This window comes from Caloenas nicobarica, chromosome 11 (genome assembly GCF_036013445.1).
Source record: "Caloenas nicobarica isolate bCalNic1 chromosome 11, bCalNic1.hap1, whole genome shotgun sequence".
Lineage (NCBI taxonomy): Eukaryota > Metazoa > Chordata > Aves > Columbiformes > Columbidae > Caloenas > Caloenas nicobarica.
Window position 1 is genome coordinate 2,959,360 of NC_088255.1, and position 25,173 is coordinate 2,984,532.

Sequence of the window (25,173 nt, forward strand, 5' to 3'; positions counted from 1 at the left end):
TCTATTATCTGCATCATGTTCTTGTTTCACTAGCGCTGTCAAAATTCCCAAGGATTGGGTGTCGTACCACAGAATTGGGGTGCGTGTAATTCACTCATGTAATGAATACAAGAAGTTAAAACTGCCCAGGGATTTGCAGACCTGTGATTTCACCCAAGTCGGTTCTGTTCACATCTAATAGTTTGGCTTAGCTGGTCAGGAATAAAGAACTGAGAACTTGCAGCACAGCTTCTGCCTGTATGTCTGGAGTCAGAGAATTGTTTTTCTTCATCTCCTTTAAAGCAGTGAACAAATAAAAGTTGATTATACCAATAATAATACTATGACTATATAAATAAGACTGGGAAATCACCCATTCTACATGCAAAGCAATCCTAGAAATTATTAGCACCAAAAAAAAAAAAAAATCTCATAACTTAAGTAAACGATCATTTTGTTTTTCAGCGCTGACGACACATCCCATAGAATGAAGAGCTGGCGCTGGCTGGCAGGCGCGGAGGAGCAGCCGTGGTGGCACCGTGCCCACCCGACCCGTCCCACCGCGGGGCCGTCGCTTCGCCTCGGCACTGACCTCTGCTCGCCCGAGCGCGGCACCGGCCACCGCCCGCAGCACCGCACGGACCCCAACCCCATGGACGATGCTCTACAAGACGTGTAAGTGCCTGTTTGTAAATCTGTACCGGGCAAAACGAGCGGTCGGAAAAGTCCGAATCTGCAGGAGAGCAAGTGCGGAGCCAGGAGGGGCAGCGGCTCTGACCGGAGTGGCCACCTGGTCGCTGCAGTCCCATTTTTTTTCCTTCTTAGAGTCTGTTTTTATAAATTAGCAGCTAAAGCTTGCTGAAGGGAGTTTAGCAATCTGAGCCTTTAAGAAATATTTCATTGTATTTCCTTAAACACAAAGGAAGACTTTGTTAAAGGAACTGCCTGCACTATCTGGATTTAATTTGTTCCTGAAGACATCCAGTCCTCTTCAGCTGTGGGAAAATAAGATACCATATTGTGATTTAACAATTAACAGATAAAACAAGAAAACACTACATGCTGATGCTGCCAGGACAAGGGTAATATTTAGTAGATCGAATAATTCACTCAAATAAACAAATCAGTCAGTTTAGCGGGGGGTGGGGAACAGCTTTTGAGCCAGGAAATACATCTGCTGTCATTTAGACGCCGGAAAATAAAACATTGTTGGGCAGGTCACTCAGCTTAGCCACTAAATTAAGAGACAGAAATCTGAAATGAATCACAGCGTTTCGGAAACGAGTTGTGCTGGGTCGCTGCATCACGCCGGCCGCCAGCAGGACGCGAGGGCTCCCAAGATCAGCGTGCATGTGATGGGTGTCCCCTGCATGTGATGGGTGTCCCCTGCACATGGCGGGTGTCCCCCCCGCTGCCACAGCCTCCTGGGGACCTGCCCTTCCACGGCAAGCGTGACAGCCACGCGGCTGCGGGAGTCCGGCGTGCCAGCGGCATGACGGGGAGATATATTTAACCCTTGACTCTTGTATCATTATCTAAGTCCATAGGACAAAAATATCTCCAGGCCATGTGGCGCTGCGCACCCCAGCACTCCCGGACGATTGAGTTTCACTTCCATTTCCCTCACAGTGCTTGGAAACACTGCCTGCTACAAAATATTTAAGATTTATATTGGAGATTTATATTAGAGTCTGTGTCACGTTAGGACAACCAGGTTTTCAGTTTTGTGGTTTAGATTCTGGTAGCAATTCACGAGAAACTTTTTAGCAAAGCACAAAATGCAGTGAATTCGCAACAGTATAAAATGGTCATAAAAACATACCGTACTACCTCACGCTGCCTCGGCATGCCGTACACCCACTGCTTCTTAGCACTAGGCAACACCTCTTGCTGTAATATTTTAATATACATATGAGATAGTCTTAAAAATGTATGATGAAAGCTGTTAGAAAATGACAATTTCCTTTCCACAAGGTACCTGTTTCTGTTACTAAAATACATTGCCAAAAATCACTCTGATACAGGCATGATCAAGGTCTCCATGTGCAATAATAGTAATTTTAAAACCTATTTTCATGCTCTTCAGAAGATCTGGATTCTTGGAGGTAAATGGAATAAGCCTAAAATGCTTGTACTCTATTAATCTTCCCAAGGGCACACACTACAAACGTCACAGCACTTGATAATACTAAAAATATTTCAGTGAGGTTTTTTTCCCCATGTTCTTACACTTTGTAGAGATAACGAAGCTGCTCTCGTTGGTAGGATGGAGGTACAGACAACATTTTCAAGAGCAAATGTGGGGGTGTGGGTATCTAGAGGTGCCCGCGCTGGTGTGAGTTGGCGCAGGTCTGGCAATGGGCGCAGGGCTGCGGCGTGGCGGGACGCTGCTCTCCTCCGAGAGCTGTGCCAGGCTAGAAACTGATCACAAAGGTGAGATATCAGAGAAAGAAACCATCCAGAAGAAAGCTTCAGGACTGCGGCTAACCCTGCCAGCCGGAATGCTGCCGCGGAACGTGCTGGAAAGGCTCAGTGCGCCCCACGCACCCTCGCTGGGGCTCTGCGGGGTACGACGCTTCCTCCGCGAAACCACGACGTGGCAGCACTCGCAAACCTCCACCAAAATCTCTTTCATTTTTATTTTAACTCCCAGCCTAGCTGCAGCCGTCTCTCGTAAGAGAGTGTATGCAGCACATGTATCCAAGCGCCAAGTCAAGTCCTCACTAAATCCTTTCTTAATTTGGCAACTCCTGCCCACCCCGTAGGCTGCAGAAGTCCCGTCGTGTCGGTTGGGACACGACTGCCCGTGTCAGCGCCACAGCTTCCCCAGACACCGCAGCACCCAGAGCAAGGGGCCGTAGATTTTATTATCTCTTTGTCACCAGTCCCGGTGCATTGGTGCATGCATGTACAGCACAGAAGCAAAGCAGAGCAAAGCTTTTGGGATCTTGTGGGCCAGTGCTCACCCAGGCAATGGTTGTGTTCCCTGGCTAAGGGTGAGTCTTGGTGCTCCAAGACTTGCTGCTTAATGGTTTTAAGAAGAGGTGTCTGTGTGAAAGCAGCTGTGTGGTTGAAGCGTTTTATGTACCAGTCCATAGGCAGCTTTGCTTACTGAGATTTTAATACCTCCAGAAGATTTCAGTCCCTCTTTAACATAAATGTTTTCGTTGTGGTTTCAACACGAGTCATAATTACAAATCACTCTGTGTCTTTGCCATACTAGAAATCCACCTTTTCCAATATATTATAAAAATATTAGCTTTTGCAGAAAAAAAAAACCCAAACAAACAAAAAAACCAAAACTGGAGTAATAAATAATGTATCCCTTTATCACGATTTGCAAAGCTAAGGTTCAGCCTTGCTCCTCTGCAGTATTTATACCTAGGAAGGCATATTGTGCTCCATACCTCTCTGGGTAACCAAATGCTGATGAAATTTTATGCTAACGGGCGTTTTTTAAATGCACGGGTTGCCTTGCACTTCTGCTTTCACGAAGTTCGTCTGTCCCAATTAATTCGATGCTTCACTGCAGCTTTTCTCGGACTGAGAGTTGTCGCTGCTCCTGGCACTGGAGTAACTGTCAAATTCGCCTCGCACGCCGCAGCCGCACTTGAACAAACGTGTGCAGCGCAGCGGTACGAGGAAAAAATACAAATTGCATACGGATATTATGCAAATGCAGACGTGGTGTTTGAACAGTTAAATTAACTCGTGCAAGAGAAGACTGCGGCGCTGCTAACTGTGCAATTAGGTGTTTCAGAGCTGAGAGCCGCACGTTGCCACGCCCGCGCTGCCCGCGGGGCTGTCCCGGCGCCGACCCGCACGGAGCGCGGCGGGAGCGGCCCCGGCCCCGGCCCCGCCGCTTCCCCGCCCGCCGCCGCCGGCACCTCCCCCGGGCCCGGGAGGCGCCGCCCCGGCCCGGCCCCGCCGCCAGCCCCGGCAGGAAGGGCCGCAGCCCGCGGGCGGGCCGGGCAGGGCCGCCATGGCCGGTGAGTGCGGGCGGGGAGAGCCCGAGGGGGCGCGGGCGGGAGGCGCCGCTCGCCCCGGGGTGGGGTTCCGCGGGGGCAGGTGCTTTGGTGCCTTCGGCGCCCCGCACTCCGAGGGGGGATCTCCCAGCGCGGGGGGGGGGGGGGCCCGGGACGGGGTGACGCCCGCGGGGGCAGCGCGGGGCCCGGGGAGCGGCCGCCGCCCGGTCGGGCCGGCTCTGGGCAGCGCGGTTCCCCGCGGCGGGGCCGGGCGGCCTGGGCTCGGGCACGGCGGGCGGGGGAGCCGGTGCCGCTGCCCGCAGGGAGGCGGCGGAGCCCCCGCACCGGCTGTGACCGCGGGACAGCGGCTGCCCGGCCCGCCCGCCGCGCTCAGCAGCTCCCGGTCCCCGACGGGCCCTTGTGTACGGAATGCGGACAGACGCGTGTCACGCTCCAGCATCAAGAGCTTTTTACCGTTTTGCTCGCCGTTTTATTATTTCTTCGACTTTGAAAAGATATTTCAGGTGAAGATGAGTTACTGAACTTGCTGCCAAAGGCTCTTACTTGTGGTGACCAACTCGCCCGTGGCCCCGGCGCGGTGGCTTCCAGCCCCCCGTGGCCCGAGCCAGCCCCCAGGAGCAGAGCCGTTCCTCTTCATCGGATGCATTCGGTGACCGCTGCAATCTGATCGTCTCGGACCCTTTCTCTTGCAGCCAGATTCCTTCTTAAATCCTCAGCATCCCGTTCTTGGGGCCTTGAAAGGGAAAAGCCAAAAGCGAAATTAGCGTCATGCTGACATTTTGTTGAGAGAGAGGTTTTTTCAGCGCTTTTCTGAGATGATTCAACAGGACGTTTGCGTGGTCGCATACAAATGGCAGGTCACCTGCCTTCAGGTTTTGGTTGTCAGCTTGCGGTTATAAAGTTTGTGAAAGTCATCCAGGAGTTTTACGGGAAGTTGCAACTCGTGTTCGCCTTGCACAGCAGATACCATTGAGGATTCTGTAATGGATTTTTAATGAGTGATGTGTGTTATGGAGAATGTCAGATGCGTTGGGTTTGTGTCTTTTATCTGCTTGAAATGATGCTGTTTGCTTTGTAAATTGAAGGGGAAAACAAACAAAGGACGAAACCATACGGATACAGTGGTGGCGGAGACGGTATCAAGAATCCTTATGTAAATATTGGTGGAGTTATTGATCAGAAAGATCTACCCACCTGACTGACGGCGGGTGGCAGCATTTGTGCTCCTGGGGCCCAAGTGTAGATGAAAGCGGTGACATATCACAGTGTAGCAAGGAGGGGCTGATCCCAGCCCTGTCCGTTTGAAATGCAACTGGATTTATTAACTTACTGTGATAAACATGAGGTGGCAATGCTGACCCCAGCTGAAGGTGGCAGGTCCCTAGGGCCGTGTGGTTTTATGCAGAAGGGCAGCAAAAGTAGCTTGTAGCGGAGAGTATGCAGGAGGGACTGCGAGAGACAAAATCCCATTTGATATTCCTCGTACGGAAAACAACGCGGGGTCTTCTATGGTAAGAATGATTAAGCAGAATCAAGATTACAAAGGGGTTTTGACAGGCACCGTAAGCTGAAAGTTAGGTTTTGCGTTATCGGTGTGCTGTGCTGGTGGCACCTTCCAGGGACCAGGCACCTCAGCGCAAGCCGATGGAGCGAGAGCACCGGCGCCGCGGCGCTTGTGTGACGCCCGCGGCAGGAGTTGGCTCTGGAAAGCTCTGCGAACGCGCTCTGCGCTTAAATTAGGAAGAGCTTTGGGAAGGGTGGCTCCGCCACCCTTGACGTTTTTCCTGCAGGTGCAGTTAGAAGACGGTCCGGCACGTTATGGTCACATACGATCAGGTTTTAAGAGCCCTGTTACTTCCAAGAGCAGAGTACATTTCGGCAGCCTTAAAATGCCAGCACTTAGCATAATGGCTGGGTCATTCTGCAGCTGTTATCAGAAACCTAATTGCCCCTGTCATTTTATGAAGGGTTGCAATGGGGGTGATTTTCACTTGCAGGTGAAAAATGATGAGCATGTTGCTTTGTTACTGTCATTTGCTGCTTGCGCAGTTATTGTCACTAATTCCATGTATTATCTGTTTGAGGAGCTACTGGCTACAAGTAACCAGTAACCTCTTGCGGTTTTTTTTATATGTCTTAATTATACCTGTATTTCCTTTCCTTCCGGGCGTGCGGTCAGGTGCAGGCTGTGTATGTTAGTGTGGCGTGCATATGCTGTATCCAAGAGGCTTTTTGTGCTTTGAGTAAGAGAAAAAAAGCTGTTGTGTATGATGCGTCATGGGCTTATAGTAATTACAACTCAATAACATGAAATTATGAGTCATGTTTTCTTCTCAGCTGTCAAAGGCAGTTCCCGAGTTTCCTGCCTGTCTCTTTGACAAGGTTACATTTCCTCTAAGGAAAATACCGACTTTTTAAAGCAACCTTTATGTTGGCTGCAGCGTTCAGCTGTACTCGCTGCCTGTCCCCAGCTCCCGGCCCAGGGCTGCCCCAGCGTTAACCCCTCGGGATGATGTTGTGGCGGAGGGGAACACGTAACTGCAGTAACATCAAATTACAAATTCAGAGTTAGATGCAATCCTCGCGCAGTCTGAGGGCGTTCAGATGGCAATGCCAACGCCCGCGCTGTAAACTGTCGATTATTGACCCGGTCTCCTGATTTTGCTGCTCTGAACTTTCTAGGCAAGTACTGGCTAGTAGCATGACAGTCCTTGTAATGCTGGGGTGACTCCTGTTTAAAAACAACGTTGTCTTAGCATAAAGATTTTATGTTTTTCTTGCAATAACTGTGGTCTCTTTGAGGCAGTGAGATAAAAGGTGGATATGCAAAATATCCCAAAGAACCACTCCCTAAATTCTTAAGACTTGACAGCACGTCAGTAGCTTTGCTGCAGTTGTGAAGTTACCTGGTTTGGGGTTTTCTCGTTTTTTAAATGTAAACAGTGGGTGTGTTCATTTTTAAAACCTGCTGCTTATGAACAGCGATTAGAAAACCTAAAAGCACAGTTATGTTAGTGCACCCATAACTGGTAGTGCATGGGCACAAGTCCGTGCCATGACAAAGCTCCTGGGGCACACTGGGCTCAGGAGCATTGTGTGGTGGCTCCCAACACAGAAACCCTTATCGCTCCGAAGCAGGATGCCACGTTCCAGTCACTAGGATTGGTGGAGCTTTTTTTTGTTTGTTGTCTTTCCATTTAGTAGCTGTGGTGCAATTCTGCACTGGCGGGCAGTGTCGGTGGGAAGTTTCACTTCTCTGGTCTGCCAGAAGCCTACAGGCAGTTCCTTGTGTGGTTTGGGCAGAGATTGCTCAGAATAAGAGGAGAGACAAAAGATTTTGGAAGAGGGAGATGAGATATTGGAAGAGCGAGATACTTCTGCTCTGCTTTTATTGAACTAGCTTGATAAACCATTCTTCAGGAAATTTTAAACCTTGCGCCTCATACTTAAATACTGAACTGAAATAATTTGGAGGAGGTGAAGGTGCAGGCAGGCGAAATGTCTCTGTGGGAGTGGAGGGGAAGCAGGCTGCTCCGTGGGTGCTTCCTAAAATTGGAGCATCCCATAGGATGGGAGAAGCGTTCTGCAGATGCCTGGGCCGGGCATAAGACCTGTCCTTGGCAGGCACGGTTTAGCAGTAGCCAGCGAGGCCAAGAGCATCGTCTAATTCTCCAGCCTTTTGGCTTAAATGGGAAGAAAACGTGGCCACCCCTGAAATCTCAGGCTTATGCCTGTGGCACCAGCATGCAGGTTTCAGATGGCAGCAAAAAGCCCTTGGTAAGACTGGTGGTGGTTTAACAAGCGTGTAAATGAAAGATGCCGCAAGGACGTGGAGTGCTCCTGATTGCTCAGAAAACGATCTTGACTTAAATGTGATCTTCGGTTGGTCACAGTTAACTTCAGACATGTAATTGCTGCTAATAGACTTCTGCATGCTGCCCGTGCAGGGATCAGCAACGAAAAGGCAGCAACAGAGCAAAAAACAGAGAAGGAGATGACACTTCGGGCCTGCTTTTATTTTACTTTATATACTCATTGTGCTGGATCCTTGTCATTATTTCAGCACTTGCTGTGGTTCGCTGTTTGAATGTCACACTGCTATTTGAAGTTTAATTGCTCAGCTAGCTGTAAGACCCTGGTTTAATGCACGGTTTTTGTAAGTTTGCAGAAGGTACAGAGTTGTTGGTGACACTGAGAGTCACTACAAATCGCATAGCTGAGGCAGATAGAGGAGAAAGCCGCACTGTGGCACTTAATTCCCCAAAAAGTATTTGCATGAACAGACACAACTTCACGGGCTTCTGGTCCTCGCCTCAGCCTTTCGTGCCTGCCAGTGAGTTGAAGAGGAGAAGTTTGATCTCAGACGTGAATCAGATAACGTGGAACTTCTTGGAACAAAAGGAAATTGCACAGCAAGACGTCAGGACAGCGTGTTTCTGACAGGACACTAAAAAGCTGCCTTGAGAGCGAGCCGTGGAAAAGCGAAGCGTTAGAAACACGTGTAAATAACGTGGTGTTTGTATAAAAAGTAAGCATGTAACTGAAATCCTGTAGTCTTGTCTGAATAGGAGTGACGCTGGGGAAGTTATTAGTGCGTGATGGTCACACTGGGAGGTTTTCCTGAACCCTTCCCTGTAAATGTTTGTAGTGCCACAGATACAGAAGGGCATGGTATAGAAAGGGCAAGGGCTGTGCTTGGCTGCGGTGCATCGAGCCAAAGTTTTCTGGCTCTTTTCTGTCATTCTTTTGTTTATTTTCTCTAAATTGCAGGGCACAAAGGGCTGATGCTTTTGGATTTCCTGGTAGCCAAAATACCATAAAACCTATGCATTTGCTTTACATGGGGAGCGTGCTGGGGGTGGCGATGTTTTGGTTTTGTTTTCTGTGCTGCTTGGTTATAAAGGTCTGTACTGACATTTTGACGCTCATTTCAGACACGGTCACAGACATTCTCTTTCTAAATCTGATAAGGGCACAGTAACCTGTTAAATTGGTCCATGCCTGTATCTCAATCTAGGGGCTGCAGACAGGCAGCTATAACCAGGGCTATGCTCCTGCAAAAGCCAGTGCTGCCAAACTGGAAATGCTGCCTAAAACAACAGCAAGTCTGGATTTGTGTATTTGCAGAGGTTTGGGTTAATAGAAAGATGTGTTTTATTTGTGTGGGTATTTGAATGTACTTCCGTGGTAAAAATGTGCTGCTTTTTGAGTGCCCGTTCTCCCCGCTCCCGCGTGAACTGCAGGTCGAAGTCCTTCCCTAAAAACTTGGTGGCTCTTTGGCAGAGGTGCCGCCGTTGCTGACGTTCCAGTTCTCTTTCAGTCTGGGCAGCTCCTGCTGGGCAAGCTGCTGATCTCCCGTTAGACAAAAGGCACCGTAAGCCCTGGGAGGGTTGGGTGATTTTGGGGCGAAATGTCTGCAGCTGGGTCAGCCTGGCGGGGCTGTGCTGCGGTCCTTGGGTGCTTGGCAGCAAAGACCAGCCCTGCGCTGTGTACCCGTCTCAGTAATGTGCAAAATTTGAAGCCAAATTTATGTCCTTTTACTGTTCTACGTCGGGGAGAACCTCTCTCTATGAAGTACATATTTACATCAAAAAAAACCCGAAACGCATTAGTTTTAATCTCCATAATCTGACTTCATAAATGATAGAAAATTTATCTTCTGTGATTTACCAACTTTAGGACTGTGTTTGATTAAATATCCATCAGTGCTTGACATCTAAGTAACTCAGAACCTTCACCCTTTGGCAAGTGAGAGAGGCAGCACGAGTGACCAGCCAGGAGTTCAGATATGTGTAATTTTAAGTGGATGGGTCTTTGGAAGCACGTGGCCGTGTCATGTTTCCCTCATAGATAGTTTGGCTTTCTAAAATTACTTGATGGTGGTAATTTTATTTTAGTTATTTAACCACTGTTAGGGAATTGAAATTTATAGATTTTAAAGATGGCTTGCTAATTAACTGCTGTGGTTTGTTCCTTTTTTATCTCTAGATCAGTCATATTGCCATCGGCTGCAACACGACATGTATTTTCTTACAAGCAATAGCCGACTGAACGAGCAAGTGGTTGACAAAATTATTCTTCAGCTTAACAGAGTCTACCCTCAAATTCTTACCAATGCAGAAGCAGAAAAGGTAATGTGATGAATTTTACCATATCTCTGAATGTTGCATTGTTTTTGCAGGTGTTTTGCTCAGCTGCCCCATGCAGCCAGTCCTCCTCACCTCTGACTTGCTGGCCAGTTGTCTCTGGGATCTCGTATCAGAGGAGAAGTCACAGGGCTGGCACGTTGCCCGTGCCAAGTGGTTATGGGAGGACGGAGCGTGCAGAACCGCGCTCTCGTAGGGCCGCTGCGTGGGCAGGATTGCACCCGCCGGGTCACCACGTGCCCCGCGTGCCCGCCTGGCCTGTCAGATGGTCCGTGCTGCATCCAGCTGTGTCCGCAAAATCATTCGTATTCACTTAATCAGTTTCAGTGGCTGATTAATGTGATTAATAACTCTGCGTATTGGTAGAAAGCGGGGGGGGGGATTAATCCCATCTGTAAGTGTGGGAGCTGTGGGAAGTGGATGGAGTTAGTAACGTCTTCCAGCGGTGCCGCTCTGTACAGAGGAGGGCTGCCCTCCCTGACACGAAGCTTTCAGAAATAGGTAGCTGTTTTTAGGGAGGAAGATTGTTTGAACTTGTATAGACTGAAAGTTAAAGTCAGTTAAAAGCTTTCCAGATCCTACTTACAACGGTTTGGAGTTGCCCTCTACTGACTTCATTGTCCGCACAAGGCTGCGGATTTCGGCATGTAAGTATTTTAACATCAGGAAAAATGGGTGTAATTCTGTCATAATCAACCTCCAGGGCACAAATAGCGTTTTGATGGCGTAGAGCAGTGCTGGATCATCAACTGAGCCAGTCTAGCCACTCAGTTATGATAGTAGTGTGACGTGCACAATTAAAGATCATCTAATTCCCCCAAGAGCTTAAAAATAAATGCATAAAGAATCTGTGAAACTTATTTTGTGACTTCTGCACTTAGCAGACAGAAATGAACTGCTTTGTCATAGGTTCAGGCAAGTTTCTGTCAACTCTATTGAGTGTTTAGGAAGCTTACCAATCTCAGCTATATCTGGTATGCCTTGTGGGAGTTTTGTCAGAATAAAGAGGGTGGTATAAGGTATGTTGCATTCCTGTCCCCCTAGAGCAGGAATTGATCTTAACCAAGTGTACTACAAATGTTACCTGCAGTACTGGTCTGAAATAAAATGCTTTGCTGAGAATGGCTTTGGACGTTTTCCAGATGGGCTGAATTCAGTGTGATGTGTGTAAGGCTAGGTACGCATTTTCATTCTCTTTGTAAGGTCTCCTAATATTCATCACGCTTTGCAGTACAGGAAAAAAAGTACTTTCTTCTGCAACTGCTTGCCATATTGCCTGAGTAATGAATTTGTGTGTGTTGTGCTGGGTACACAGCAGTTAATTGTGCTGGAAACAATGACGTGTAATCTTGGGATGATGAACACTCCAATATTGGGACTAATATAAGCAGTATAAAGTACCTTTTTGGGTGATCGTTGCTAGGCAACGAAGGGAAAACTTAGAAACATAAAACTTAATTATAAGATTTGTCGATATTTTCTGTCAGTAGCTGTCATAATCAAATTGTAGAATAGCAAACACCGTGTTAGTTTGAATGCAGAGAAAACGCCAAACACAGAGTAGCTATAACTTTATCAGGACAGGAAAAACCGAGGAAGGCAGAGGTAATGTTCTCTCCATCAAGCAGTGCTGACCAGATGGAGCTCAGCATCTTGAAGATTGCTGTGCAATGCATGTCTTTCTTGGGCTCCCCTCACTTTTTTGACCAATTCTTTTTACAAATATAGAACACGCTCTGTATCTTTGCTCTGTGCCATATTGTAAAGTGATATAAAATTGATCTCCAGCTGTTGTAATCTCTCTCCTGATGAGTGCTTTTCTCTTACAGTTCAGGAATCCAAAGGCATCGCTCCATACCAGACTTTCAGATCTGCTAAAGCACCTTCAAAAGAAAGGAGACAGACACTGTCAAGAGTTTTACAGGGCTCTACAGATCAATGCCGAACAGCTGTATAATGACCTGCCGAGCAGGAAAATCTTGAGTAAGTTGATTTGTAAGTTGAGTTGTGGGTTTCCTCATTAGTGTATCACAGCACCTCTTTCAGATGAGGTCTAAGTTGTTGAAATAACCTGTTTAGGTTATTGCAGTAATTTTGGGGGTATACATGAATTCCTTCTCACTGGAATTTTCCAAAAGCTGTAAGGGGATTTGACTGCGTAGTTCTTGTTGACTAGTGTAGGCAGTCCAAAACTCTTTAGTTGTTTGGAAATATGAGGTATGTCTTTAAAACAGTTTAAGTGCAACATGTAAGACAGCAGTATAACTCATCTGAAGTACAATTTCTCTTTTAATAACCGTTGCTTCTTAATGGCTTGTTTCTTTACCATGTTTATTCTGACTTGTGGCACGTAAGAACATCACAAACCTCAGATTTGTGTAAGCTCAAAACTCCGGTGGCCCAGAAGCCTGCCTTTCCCTCAATCCATAAGTCTCCTAGTTGTGTCTAGTTTAACGTAAAGCAAACATTCATAAGGCCTTTGCAATTACAAACTTTGATGTTAATCACTTAAGACTTGTTTTGTGCAGCGGGCAGGCCTGACTGATGTCTGTAAAGTGCCCCCCCCCAAATATCAATGTATGTATTTCAGAAGGACTGAAGCTCAAACAGGTTTGATTCTACACTGCAAAGGAGCTCATTTCTTTAAGGAAAAGTATTGAGCCTGACTTGCCAGCCTGGGATAACGCTTGCTGTGTGTTGGTGTTTGTGGTTCTTTGGGTTTTTGGTAGCTAACGAACTGAAGAAAAGAACGATGTGCCAAATGGATGGGAAATACGTTCAGGCATCCTGCATACTGAAATGACTTGAGGAGCTTGAGAGAAAGCTCCCACGTTTCAGTTAATGAAGCTGCAAAGGAACTGTAGTTTAAGAAATCCTTATAAGGTCTCTAACAGCACTAATGTGTCACTGGTGAATTGATTTCTAGTTGTAAGAAACTCCGCAATTAGGTGCTGGGGGAAATTTTAGACAATCAAACTCCAGTGAGATTCAAACCAAAGTTCATGGGTTTAAAAAAAAAAACCAAACACCAAAAAAAACCCGCAGCACCAAACTATTAGACCTGTTGTATATCTGGACTGAAAATGGCTTGTAAAATTGTGATTACCTTTGAAGATACTGCATTGTCTAGCTTTGTTTTGCCTTTCGTTTTGAAGGAAGAGCTTTGTACCTACCCAGCACAAATAGGTACGAGCGGCAGACTGCAGCGTTTCCCTGCCTGCCCTGGAGGGCTGCAAAGGTACCACAGGTCTCCATATCCCGTACCTGAGCCCCTTGAACTGGGAATCGGGGCCCATCCCTGCCTCCGAGTCTCCGATGAGCATGACCCCCCAGGGATTCAGCCTCGCAGCAGCTTTAAGGCAGGGCTTTTGATCCGACATTCACCTTGCAGAAGTCACGGGGCTCTTAAATCAGATAGTCTTGGATCAATCGTTTTCACAAAGGTAGAGCTCAAAGCAACAGGTTTTTCTGCCAGGCTGACTAGAAGGCAGCAGACAACAGACAACTTAAGAAGTCTTAGTGTAGTCACTAAGAACAAAATTTCAAGAGTGTATTGATGGTTTAAGAGTTTAACCTCTGTTAATGTTCGATAACACCTTCTACAAGCCATTTCTGAGCAAGTGTCTGAAATACGCAGCAGCCGGGGCCCGAGCGCGTCCCGTGCGGACAGGCTGGGGTCGACTGGGGACCAGAGCAGCTCGGCTGTGACCACGTCCGTCCGTGCCCGTGAAACCCGCGCTGGAAGTTGTGCAGACAGCATAAAGCTGAACTCTCGCATCACCTCGTGCTGCTTGCAGCCTGGACACGCCACCTGAAAGGAAACCGCGCGTCTGCGGGATCCTTCTGCTTCTAGCGAGAGCAGAGGCGCGCTCGTCCTTGCACCTGGTTTGCGTGGTGACTTTGGAGAGTTTTACTCGGTAGCCACATGAGCAGGCAGGGTTAGGGCCATGTGTAACAAGCACATGTGCTAGAAATGCTTCACAGAAAAAACAGCTGTTTGTGGTGCCCCAAAACTGCTTTGCTGCTGGTATGCGAAGAGACTCCAGTAACTACCATGAATCATTAAATTCTCTGTATCTTGGTACACTCTCTTATGTTCAGTACGATAACTTAAATAACTGAGTTAAAATACTACTACATGGTGAGATTCTGCACTTTCCTTATATTGACCTGAGAAGGAAGTGATCCGATGATTCTGTTGATATGTTTGCTGCTTCATATGAGTTCTGTAACTAAAACGAATGTCTGCATTCTGGGTTGAATGGTCGATAAACACCTGTGCAGCATTTTAAGCTAAAATCACAAACAATTGTATTCTTCAGGAAAAGCTCCCTTTTCAATATGAGGTGTTATTTCTCATTTAAGTGAACATTTTGAATGTTAAAGGCATTATCCCTCCGGCCTCTAACACATGCAATTTTTACGTTACTCAAATGTTAACTCACAGCAGTGGTTGTTAAATTTGTCAAATTGAGCACAGAGCATTGACAGAATTGACACTAGAATTTGTAAACGTGAAATAAAAAGCGCATTCCTATTATGGGGACTTTGTTCTAAATGCAGATTAAACTGAAACACGCAGCATTGGAGAAATTATTGGTGAGGACCTGATGAACTAGGACAGGGTTCTGTAGTAGATTACATGCAGCTGTACATCTGAAAAATCTTTTTGACGTAGGAAATACATTCAAGGATTTCTTTTTAATTTTTAAAACAACTTTAAAATTTGCTCTAGGATAAAATCTCTTTGCCTCGAGTGTAATATTGCAAGTGGAACGTTGGGTAATGTCTGAGAGTTCCCACTAGAGGGGAGGTGAGGCACAGGCATGGGCAGCCGAGAGCTGCTCCAGACTGTCACGCAGGAGGGAGTTGAAACCAAACAGTCTCAAATTCTTCCCTATTCACAGACAAAATTGGGCCTCTCACTTTTTTAAAAATTTTTTTCCTTTTTTTTTTTCTAACCCTCTTGACCACAGAGAGGTTTGGCTAAAAAAAAGTTGTTTTGCAGATTCATGGTGCAGTAGAGGAAGGTAATTCCTGTGGCATTTCTGGTGCCAATGGTGGTTTTGGTGTTGCCCGCACGTTCTGCAGACAAGGGTATCTCCACATCTGCATGGCAAAGGCGTCTCTAAAAGAGCTGCAGGTGCTTAAACTGCTTTATTGCCAACAAGTACCCAACACCTTAAGGTCAACCTCCATTCCCATTTTTGCAGAATAGAGGCAAAAATTATTTGTGCCGAATGTTAGCACATAGTACCTACAGACTTTAAAAGAAGCTGAACATATCTTTAGCTGGGACCAGAATGGAGATAAATAATCTGTGCCAAGCGGTTTGTTCCAACCGCTTCATCTGCCGGATGCATCAATGCCCAGGGATTTACTCAGGAACAGAAAGAACGGTGGCGCGCTGAATGAGAGGGCTGTTTGCAGATTAGCACGTATATTCGCAGATAGTTTCTGTTCGTGGCGATGAACGTTTCTGGCGTTACGGGAGGATCGGCTCCCGCTTTCCTCAGGTGGGAAGCGAGTGTAACGTTACTGCCCTGGCCGGTGCTCGCCCAGCCCAGTTGCATCGCTGTGTGCCTGCGTCTTTTCGTCACCGTAGATCCAGATTGAACTATAGCGATGATTCACCTTTGGAGGGCTTAATATTCTATGTCAAAATTGGATATTTTTCTGAAATGTGTTATTTTGCTCGTGCTGATTATGTCTGTTTGCTTGAGCTGAGTACTAACTTTTTGTGTGTTGCTTTTATTTCTAGAAACCACAGATTCCACAGAGATAGACACTGACAAGGAGAGATATATGCTAAATGACAGGGGTAAATAAATGCATACAGTGTCGCTGGATGGAATGGCTTTTCAGATGCAATTTATTTTATCATGTAATTTGCATTTCATGTAACAAATAGTTTGTTTTATGATGTCTTTACTGTCACAAGTTAAGTGGAATTAATGGAGGCAAATGTACTGAGCTGCTGTTGAGGAAACCAGTGCCAGGAAATTCAAGAGACTGTAGAGTTTAATCGATATTTACAGTGGTATTTTTACTTGCATTATTATAGCTAAACTCTTCATTTCCTGTGGTTTCTTCAGTGCTTCAATAGTAAGGTCTTCAGCTGCTGCTGCTGTCGTTTTGCATAAGGCCATCAATAATTTTTTAAAGTAACTTTAAATTTTTTTCACTTTTTAAAGCTTTCAGTACAAATCATTTGAAAACAAAGAAAGGACGATGAACAACAGTGAAATTAAATGTATTTTCCTTAGGAAAACATGTTAATTTTTTCCCTCTTCCTCTGTTCAGTGCCCAGATTAGAGGCAAATATTTTACTCACTGAAAGATATTTTGGAAAGTAATTGAAGATCTGAAGAAACTGAAAAAAAGCGGAGGAATTTTCAGAATTCGTAATGATCTATTTTATCGTTTCAGTTTAATTGATATTTTATTTAGATATTTGGATATAATTATGCAGGAATAAAATCACCTTCTAAGAACTGTGCCTTTTTGGCAGTTTTCCCCTGAGAGAAAGCTGAAATGAGGGGCAGAAACAGAGTTTATATATTTTTGCCTGCTGAGTGTTGAACCAAATTTCTATTCAGATTTTTCACACCGCTGTTGCTGACTGCGGCGTAACAGAACAGGAAGAACAGAGAAGGCCCGTGGAAATAAGAAAATCAAATAATTTCTGTTCCTCCTGCTGATGGAGCTGGCCTCAGCTCCACTAATTCGTTAGTCTGCCGTACATTTGTCCTTAAATTGACAGGTGCAGTTTAATTGTAGCTCTACTCCTAGTGAAGTAGTAGATACAAACAGAATAATAGATAATAAAGCAGCAGCTATAAATCTTTATGTGACACGTGGACTCTTACCCACAGGCTGTGCCTTGGCCCAGGGGATGTTTAAGGAGTAAATGCTGCAGTGAGATCCCAGTAGTCTGGTTAGTGTTTTGTCATAGTGTTTGAAGGGGGTTTTGCACAAAGGTTTAGGGTAAGAAAACATCTAAGGAAGCTTTCACTTACATTTAATAGGGTATAGCTGGATGAACAGAGGCGAACAGTGAATGGTGTCAAAGCAACTGTAGTGAAAATTAATTACAGTATAGTAAATGTGCTTCATAGTACATTAGCTACAGAATATACATAATTGTGAATGTTAGCTTCATTTGAATACACTTAATCATGCATATTAATAGCGATTGATGATTTATGAATTGAGCTAAACTTCCAGTGCTCTCTTCTGTCTTAATGTGTTTCCTTTTCATTTTCTTTAGGTCCAGTGTTTTTCCTCGCTTGTTTTAGCATCGCTGCAGGATTTGCGTTATTTTGGTATTGCTCTAACTCAGGTAATCCACTCTGGTGGTTTTTCTCTTGGTTGCCTTTAGCACGTGACGGGAGAGCCATCTACCACGGCTTGCTTATTAGCACGGGTCAAGGTGTCATCATTCATTAATGAGGTCAGGATACAAACTGCACTTCAGACATGCAGATATAAATAACGAATAGTTTGCCCGCAGAGGATGCCACGAATAGGGGTTCTTTTTATAGACAGGAATCGTGTGAGCTGCTGTTGCTGTAGCAATGGGTGTGATTCCCAGCAGGAGCACAGACCCAAACCTTCTGGCCTCCACATCCTTTGGCTGAAGCGTGGCCGGGGGACGCTGGCGGGGTTTGCTGAGCCCCCACAGCTCCAGCCGTTGTCCCTGTTGCTGGTTGGGGCGTCAGGGCAGTTACGGTTGGACATGGTTCTTTACTGGCTTCTTCCCAGAGCTGAAGAATCCGGTAGCGCCAGTTCATGGATGTTGCAGGTGATGTGGGAGTCTGGACCGTGTAACCCGTCCTTCCCAGATCAGAGTCCCTCAGTCGATGGAGTCAGGGTTTCAGGCTAAAAGGGAGCCATTAGACCTTCGAGATTAACTCCTGTGTTTCCTCAGCTGCCATCGCTTCCGTTCATCAGATTCAGTCAGCAGCATTTGATAGAAGCATTTTCAGAAAAGCATTCAGGGACTTACACCAAAAAAGCACAGAGTCCATCACTTCCCTTGACCCCAGTTAATTGTCCGTAGTGTTAGAAGTGTGTGTCTTCTTCTCAGTTTGAACCGTTTTCTGCTCCAGCCTGTCATTTTCATTGAGCCTTTTGCTACCAGATCGCAGAGCCCCTTATTTCTGTGCCAGCTGACATTTCGTATTTTTATCCCTGTGGAGGTCCTTGTGCCTCAAGTCCTCTTTCCACCTTTATTTTTGCTCTAAATTACCAACTAGAGCTCTCCAAGTCTTTTGTTCAAGGCTCTTTTTTTTCCAGTTTTTGATGCTCTTTCCTGTACCTGTGCATTGTCTGAACGCCCCACGTGTAACAGGGCTGCCAGACCTGGCTGTCCCAACTTGCACCACCCGGTGCCGCGCCGTGGTGTAAATCTGCCCCCTTACCTAACTCGTAACCTCCTCTCCTTGTGTCTGAACGTGCAGGGTTGAATCCTGAGAGATACACGCTTCTCCCGTCTTGCCGGTTGATGTATATAACATTGAAAGAACTTGGCTTTCTTCTAATTTTTTTAAATTGATTTTTATGTTTTGTAGGTGGTGCTTACCAGCTAGAATGACATTTAACTGCGCTCATTTTCTCTTTTTCCTCCCATCTTTGTTTCTGTTTTAGATACGAAAGTCGTAGGAAGAGCCAGGAGAATCTTGGGCTTTTCTCCTCTTATCATAGGAAGACACGTTAGAAATATTTGTATGTTGTATTTGGAAGACATATCAAGAAATTAAGGAAAAGCTGCCTCTTCGCTTGTCTGTACAGTATACCTGCCAAGGGAAGACAACGGTCATGAATATTAATGTACTATACTCTCATACCAAAGATTTTTATTAACTAGGTTAATCAAAAATTGTGTTGCCTCAAGATGTATTCAGAATTTCAGCTATATATGTCCTTCCTTATTGGAATGGACCGTTTATTTTTGTAAATGCTTATTTTAAAATATTTATCATTTGGATAAAAAAAATATTTTTAATACAAGCTTTAAAAGAAAGTCCTAAGTGATCATGGGTCTTAAGCCAGGCTTGCGTATGTGTTTTGTACTGGAATGAAGGATCACGACTTGTTTAAAGAATGCTAGCCTGTCTTTTGTGATAATGTAAGAAAAGCACTTAAAAAGCCACGTGCACTCAAAGCCTTACGAAGAAATGGATCTCCATCTCAGGATTGTCTGTTTTGTCTGCATCGTTTATGCTTTTACTGCCTGAGCTCAGGTGGGCACTGGCACCCACGAGGTTTATCAGTGCCCGGCACGCCCCGTGTTGTGTCACCCCCCTGTTGGTGCCTCAGCCCAACCTGGTTCGTGTGGGCGCTTGGGTTGGTTTGGTGCGGGGCTCAGCCCTGGTCCCAGGGACCGCAGCGTCTGATCTGAAGCCCTTGAAACTACCGAGAAGATTTTTTTTCAGATTTATTTAGCTTTTCCAGTGAATGTTTTGCAGTCTGTATATCTAAGAAACTGAAGTAATCCAAGATATTTTGTAGGGACTTAAGTGCCGTGACATGGGGCTCTTTATGGCCAAAAATAAGTAACTTACTTGAAGGTTTTTCATAACGTCATTTGATGATGTTATGTTTTCCTTCTGTGAGTTGAAACCTGAAAAACTTGGAGAAACCATTGAAAGACTAAAATCCTTGGGGGAGATGCAGGGAGTCAGGGCTGCAAGTGGAGCAGCTTGGGTTTCGTAGCTTTAGGAACGTAACCGTGCCCCGGCCTCGCTCACGGCTCCCCATCCCGAGGGACGGGCCGGGGTTCTGACCGGCCGTGAGAAACGACGTCAGTGGATGGTTCTTCAATTATTATAATACCCACTCAGGGGTGTAAGGAGCTTGGGGACACCATGTCCCTGCACTTGGTGAGAAAGGGGCTTCGGGGATCTTCATTCACTCAGATATCCAGATTAAATCAACTGCCTGAATGAAAGTTGTGGCTGCATCACAAGTTACCACGCACTAGAGGATCCCATGCGAAATTTTAAGGCATTTGGAGTCAGATTGAAAATTGTCTTCCAGCTTTAAACTTTATTCACGCTATAAAAATGTCATCATCTTCTCCAAAGCAAATCATCTTGGAATAACTGTATTTCCTTCCAGGACAACGCTCGCCTGATACAGTAGCAAGCATGTGGTCCAGAGGAGGAACTGGGTGCAGGGCCAAATTTTCAAATGAAAGACCCAAAGAGGATTTGCAGGAAATGTCTTAAGAGATGTAAAAGTGCCGGAGGACCCTGATTTTACCCTTCTGATAAAATGTTTTTCCCTGTGGCATTGGCGCGTGGTGGGGACACGAGCCCACCCCATGCAGGGGTGGCTGCACTCTTCGTTAGGTCACAGCTCGTTATCTCCGCGGGCATCGCTGGTGTTGGTGCAGCTCGTCTGGAATCGTAGAACGAATCAGAGAATGTCCTGGGTTGGAAGGGACACGCAAGGATCATCAAGCCCAACTCCTGTCCCCGCATATGACAACTCCACAGTTCATGCCGTGTGTCTGAAGGTTTTTGTCCAGTCTCTTCTTCAGCACTGTCAGGCTTGGGGCCGCGACACCTCCCGGCAACACCAGTGTGAGCTGGGCCGGGCTCAGCGGTGCTGCAGCAGCCGTTGGGTGAAGGGTTCGTTCTGCCGGGGTTGGGGGTTCCCCAGCGGATGGTGCCTCCAGCAGCCGCGTTCCCACCGACTCAGCAGTTGGAGCTGCAGCCGCTCCCGCAGCGCCCATCACCCCGCAGCGCCCGTCACCCCGCCGCGCCCATCACCTTGCAGCGCCCGTCACCCCGCAGCGCCCATCACCTTGCAGCGCCCATCACCTTGCAGCGCCCATCACCTTGCAGCGCCCATCACCCCGCAGCGCCCATCACCTTGCAGCGCCCGTCACCTTGCAGCGCCCGTCACCCCCCAGCGCCCGTCACCCCGCAGCGCCCGTCACCCCGCAGCGCCCGCGGGGTTTGCTGTGCAGACAGACAGACAGACCCCGACGTGAGCAGCGGGCCGGGGGTGTTACAAACACCAACAGCCCGATTGCGGCAGCGTGAAACCTGGAATGAGACAAGTGCCACGCGAACACAAGAACTCGCAGCAGGGCAGTTTATTTTGGCTCTTTTTTCCCCTGGCTCCACCACGCCGGCTCTTGCATCATGTGGATCTGATCTCAGCTGGGACTGGTGCTGGGCAGAAAGCGGTGCTGGAGCCGAGCACGTTTCCTGCAGAGCTGAGCAGGGATCTGCTGCTGTGCTGCCTGCCAGCTCGGGAAGTGCCTTAATTATGTATTCTGCTGTTTTCTCTCTGCCTTGCGTTTAAGGTGACGATGGGTTGGTTGTTTGGGTTTTTTTTCCTCCAGCAAACCACTTCTAATTTATAACATTTGAAATGAAATGTGCCTTTCCTCACTGCTGCTTAACTCCTATAGCAGCCCCTTTTTAAGGGACTAGAAAAAATAACACTGAAATCTAAAAGGGTTTTAAATCTTTACCTTGAAGCTAACTTTGAAGCGTCATTAGAGGAACAGTATTCCGTTTTACACAAAAACGTTACTCAAAGTAGTCGCAACAGTCACATCTCATTTTAAAGCAGAAACAGAGGCCTTATCGCTGCAAAGCAGACTCCTTCTGTTTAGATTATGCACTGTGTTACCTGTTCGATAACAGGTTGCAAATCGTTGTGAGCGGTTACTGAAACCTACAGAAGTTATTGGTGCCTTATTTAATCTGAAGGTGAGATTCTGCTGCGCTTACCGGTTCTGGGATCTCTTGTAGGGCCAGGAGCCCTCCGGGGTCAATCGAACCGCCCTGGAGCACCTGGCTGTGCATGGGACATGCTCCTCCAGCTCCTTACGCCCTTTCTTGAGCCTTGAGAACCATCTGCAATAGGAAGGTTTACTAAAGGCTGCGGCTGTGTTTCTTCCCTGTCTGAGGTTGCTTGAGATGAAGATGCTTCTCAGGGAAATATAGAACCACCCAGGATGAGCTGTCCCCAGGGTTAGGGCTGGGCCAAGGGAGGAAAAAGGGGTCTTTGTTTACCCTGGTGGTGTTGGTTAAAGCACCTGGCGGCAAAGAATGAAAATAACCTGCTCCTTTATTAGTGCTAGTTATTAATTTAAAAAGTGAGGCTAGCTGTAAAATTGGCGTGTGCATAGGCTGGGAGATGTTCTTGGAAGATTTTTCTTTTGGGAGCAAATACCGAGGTCTAATACACGTCTCCAGAAGTGCCTCTATACAGCACATGCAGACAGCAGATGAAGTGATAATTCCACGTTTGGTTCTGGAGGAAGCCTGTGTGAACCTCCATGGAGTCAGGTCCTTCTAGGCAAGCGGTGTGATTTACTTGGAAATAAATCAAGTAGGGTCTTGGATGAGCCTGTCTAGCTGCAGAATTCCAGCTTCCCCATCAAGAATAGCTTGGCATTTGCTGCTGAAACTGTACTGGTATTGAAGAATGTGCTTTACGTGCAGGGAAGTTGTCCTGGCTGCGTAACATTCGGTGGGTGGTTAAACGTGCAGAGGATAGAGGCCGTTCTTGTGAACGCCGTGGTTGTCGTGCTGTAGATGTACAGGAGCTAACAGAACAGCTGTGTTTTCAGCATACTCTCACCTTGTGCAAACCTCACTGAAGAAGTAAAATGCTTGCAGCCCTATGCCTTCAGCAGCATCATGGGCTGAGGAGCCGAACAGCTGCTGTCCTGGATGTGGCTGGGGAACGGGATGCGCCCACGGGGACCGTCCCCTTCGCTCTGTGCCACCCGTGCAGGCATCCGCAGGGGATGGCGGGGAGCTCCACACTCTTCTGCCTCCCTATACCCAGCCACAAGTCATCTTCCTTCCCTGTTTTTTTTCTTATGAGTGGGCTTTTTGATTTAAAGTAGAGCTGGGCTGCCTCTGGTTGTCCTGGCGGTGATGTGGGGCTGTTGGCTCGAGGACAAGGGCTCTCTGGTGCGGTGACAGCCCCGCCACCAAACCGGGTACGGCAGGTGCCGGGGCCAGCGGCGTGCGCAGGGCGCTGGGAAGCAGATGACAGATCGTACAATGGATTTGCACAGTTCCGTTTGAAGACAGGCTGCTATTTAAAGTACTTCAGTGAAGTATGGTGTGCCTGCGAGCCAGAGCGAGAACAAAGTGATGATTCATTCGGGGACAGACCGGGCACTGCACAGCTGCTGGCGGGGGTTTGCACAGCTGCCGAGGGAAAATTACTACTTCTGTTTCTTTCACTTGTGATTTTTTTTTTTTTTTTTTCTCGCAGTGTAATAAATTGAAAACATATTTGGTTAAACCGTGCAGTTGTGGATGCTGTTCACTGCTGTTCTGAATGTACAAGTGCTATTCCAGAGAGGTGCCGTGCGGTAGCTGTGTGATCAGCGTTGCTGTTACACCGAGAACTGCAGTTTGCTGTACTTCACAGGTCCTGTGTTTTATAATCGTTTCCCCTAACGTACGTCTTCTTGAATTCTGTAGAAATTAACGGAATTTGCTTGTTTTTTAATGGGGTGAAGCTGGCAATTAAATTGAAATAAAATCTATACTGAGACAAAAACCGCTGCTGTTTTTCTTGTAGTCGATGTTTGTGCTTCTTTCCAGAAGTGCCCCATACCATGTTGCCCTTCCGTGGCTGCTGTCTGCCCGCTGGCTCCCTCCTCTCTGCTCTGTGCTGCTTACGGTTTTGGTTTGGGTATTTGTGGCAAGAGTTTTAACATTTTCATCTGCTTTTAAAATTCTTTGCAGACACATGGGTGCAAAGACTGGGTGTCTTTTGGTTAAGCCCCAACTTTGTGTCCTTTTGGTAGTACCGTGAGTCATCGCCCACCAAGACTTGCTCACCTCTGCTTGGTATAAAGTGACTTTGACACAAGGCTGATTTTAAGCGTTACTTTAACCACCCAAAAAGGGACTTCAGGTAAGAAAACCAAGCAGACAAATTTGTTACTGGCCTGTTTTTTGGGTGAACTGTGAAGGGGGGTCTGCAGCCCAGGTGCTTCTATGGGTGTTAATGATCCCACCAAAGCACCGCGCTGCTGTAGCAGAAGTTTGGGGGAGTCACTGACCCACAGCCTGGGTTGTGTCCCCCTCTTGGGGGGCCAGAGGAACCCAGAGCCTCAGCACCTCCCACAGCACATGAAGCACTTGAACAGGAGCTGGCTTGCCCGTGTCTATTGTTGATCAGCAATAGAGATCCTCTTGATCCTTCGTCCTCGTTTGGAGTGTCTCTGCCTGATGAGCTGGAACAAGAGTTTCCCCCCCGTTTGCTTCTGGCTGCCGTGTGGCCCTTCGCGGGGAGGAGGAGCAGCTTTCCTGGGGGAGGAGATGGTTGTGTCTGTGCCCAGCGAGCACGAGGTGCCCGGACCCGCTGCCCCGCTGCAGAACCCTCGTGCCAGGAGGAGGGACGGGTGCAGAGCTGTTCTCCATGTACGTCGCAATGGCTTTGATGTGAGTGAAAAACCAGCTCCAGCTACAAAACCGTAGGATTTGGGGGAGGAGGTATTTTTTTATGTAGCTTTAACTCATCCGCTTCGTGGGGACATTATTAATGCCAAATGCAAGAGAAACCAGTGGCTGCAGATGTGACAGGCATGCAGCAGCATAGCCCTGTTTAATTCATGGTAGGTGTTCTGGCATAAAAGAGCAATTCAGGTGAATCCTGACCTGCCCTTTCTATTTTGGAGCGCAGGCGCTATACACTGTGGTCACAAGGAAAAGCTTTCTGCCACATTGCTGCTGATAAATATTTAATAACATTGTGCCTCGTAAAGCATAAGCCCTTCAGACTCAGCCTGCGCTTCGTGAGCTGGTAACGGGGGAGGTCAGATGCCGCAGCCAGAGCGCCACGGCACCTGGAGCCTGAATAAATAACGGGCAAGATGTGTCTTTTCAGCAGCAAAATATTTCATCACACTCGGGTAAGTTTTTTCTTCCTTTTCTTTTAAGCCCAGGTTTTAGTTGCCCTGGGGTTTGGCAGCACCCAAGCCCCTGTCCAGAGGATGCTCACACCAAGGATGCCCCTGCCGAATGCCACAGCTCTTGCAGTAACAGAAAGGGAGAGATCTAAGATTA

At 47.0% G+C, this 25,173-nt stretch overlaps 1 protein-coding gene across 4 annotated transcripts; it reads left to right on the forward strand.

Annotated features, from left to right (window-relative positions):
• Positions 1 to 530: 530 nt before the first annotated feature.
• Positions 531 to 23,659, forward strand: CARD19 (caspase recruitment domain family member 19). 4 transcript variants are annotated; one of them, XR_010606791.1, is made up of 7 exons: positions 531 to 654; positions 9,954 to 10,096; positions 11,941 to 12,094; positions 15,873 to 15,932; positions 17,382 to 17,453; positions 18,761 to 18,943; positions 20,234 to 23,659. XR_010606791.1 is itself a non-coding variant. In XM_065642468.1 (6 exons), exons 1-6 carry the CDS (start codon positions 639 to 641, stop codon positions 18,871 to 18,873), a joined length of 558 nt encoding a protein of 185 aa, XP_065498540.1. In that variant the 5' UTR covers positions 531 to 638; the 3' UTR covers positions 18,874 to 23,659. The 4 variants fall into 4 exon arrangements, 3 of the variants coding, with proteins under 3 accessions (XP_065498540.1, XP_065498543.1, XP_065498541.1); XM_065642468.1 differs by having other exon boundaries at positions 18,761 to 23,659; XM_065642469.1 differs by lacking the exon at positions 531 to 654 and adding an exon at positions 3,898 to 3,968 and having other exon boundaries at positions 18,761 to 23,659.
• The last annotated feature ends 1,514 nt before the right edge of the window (positions 23,660 to 25,173 follow it).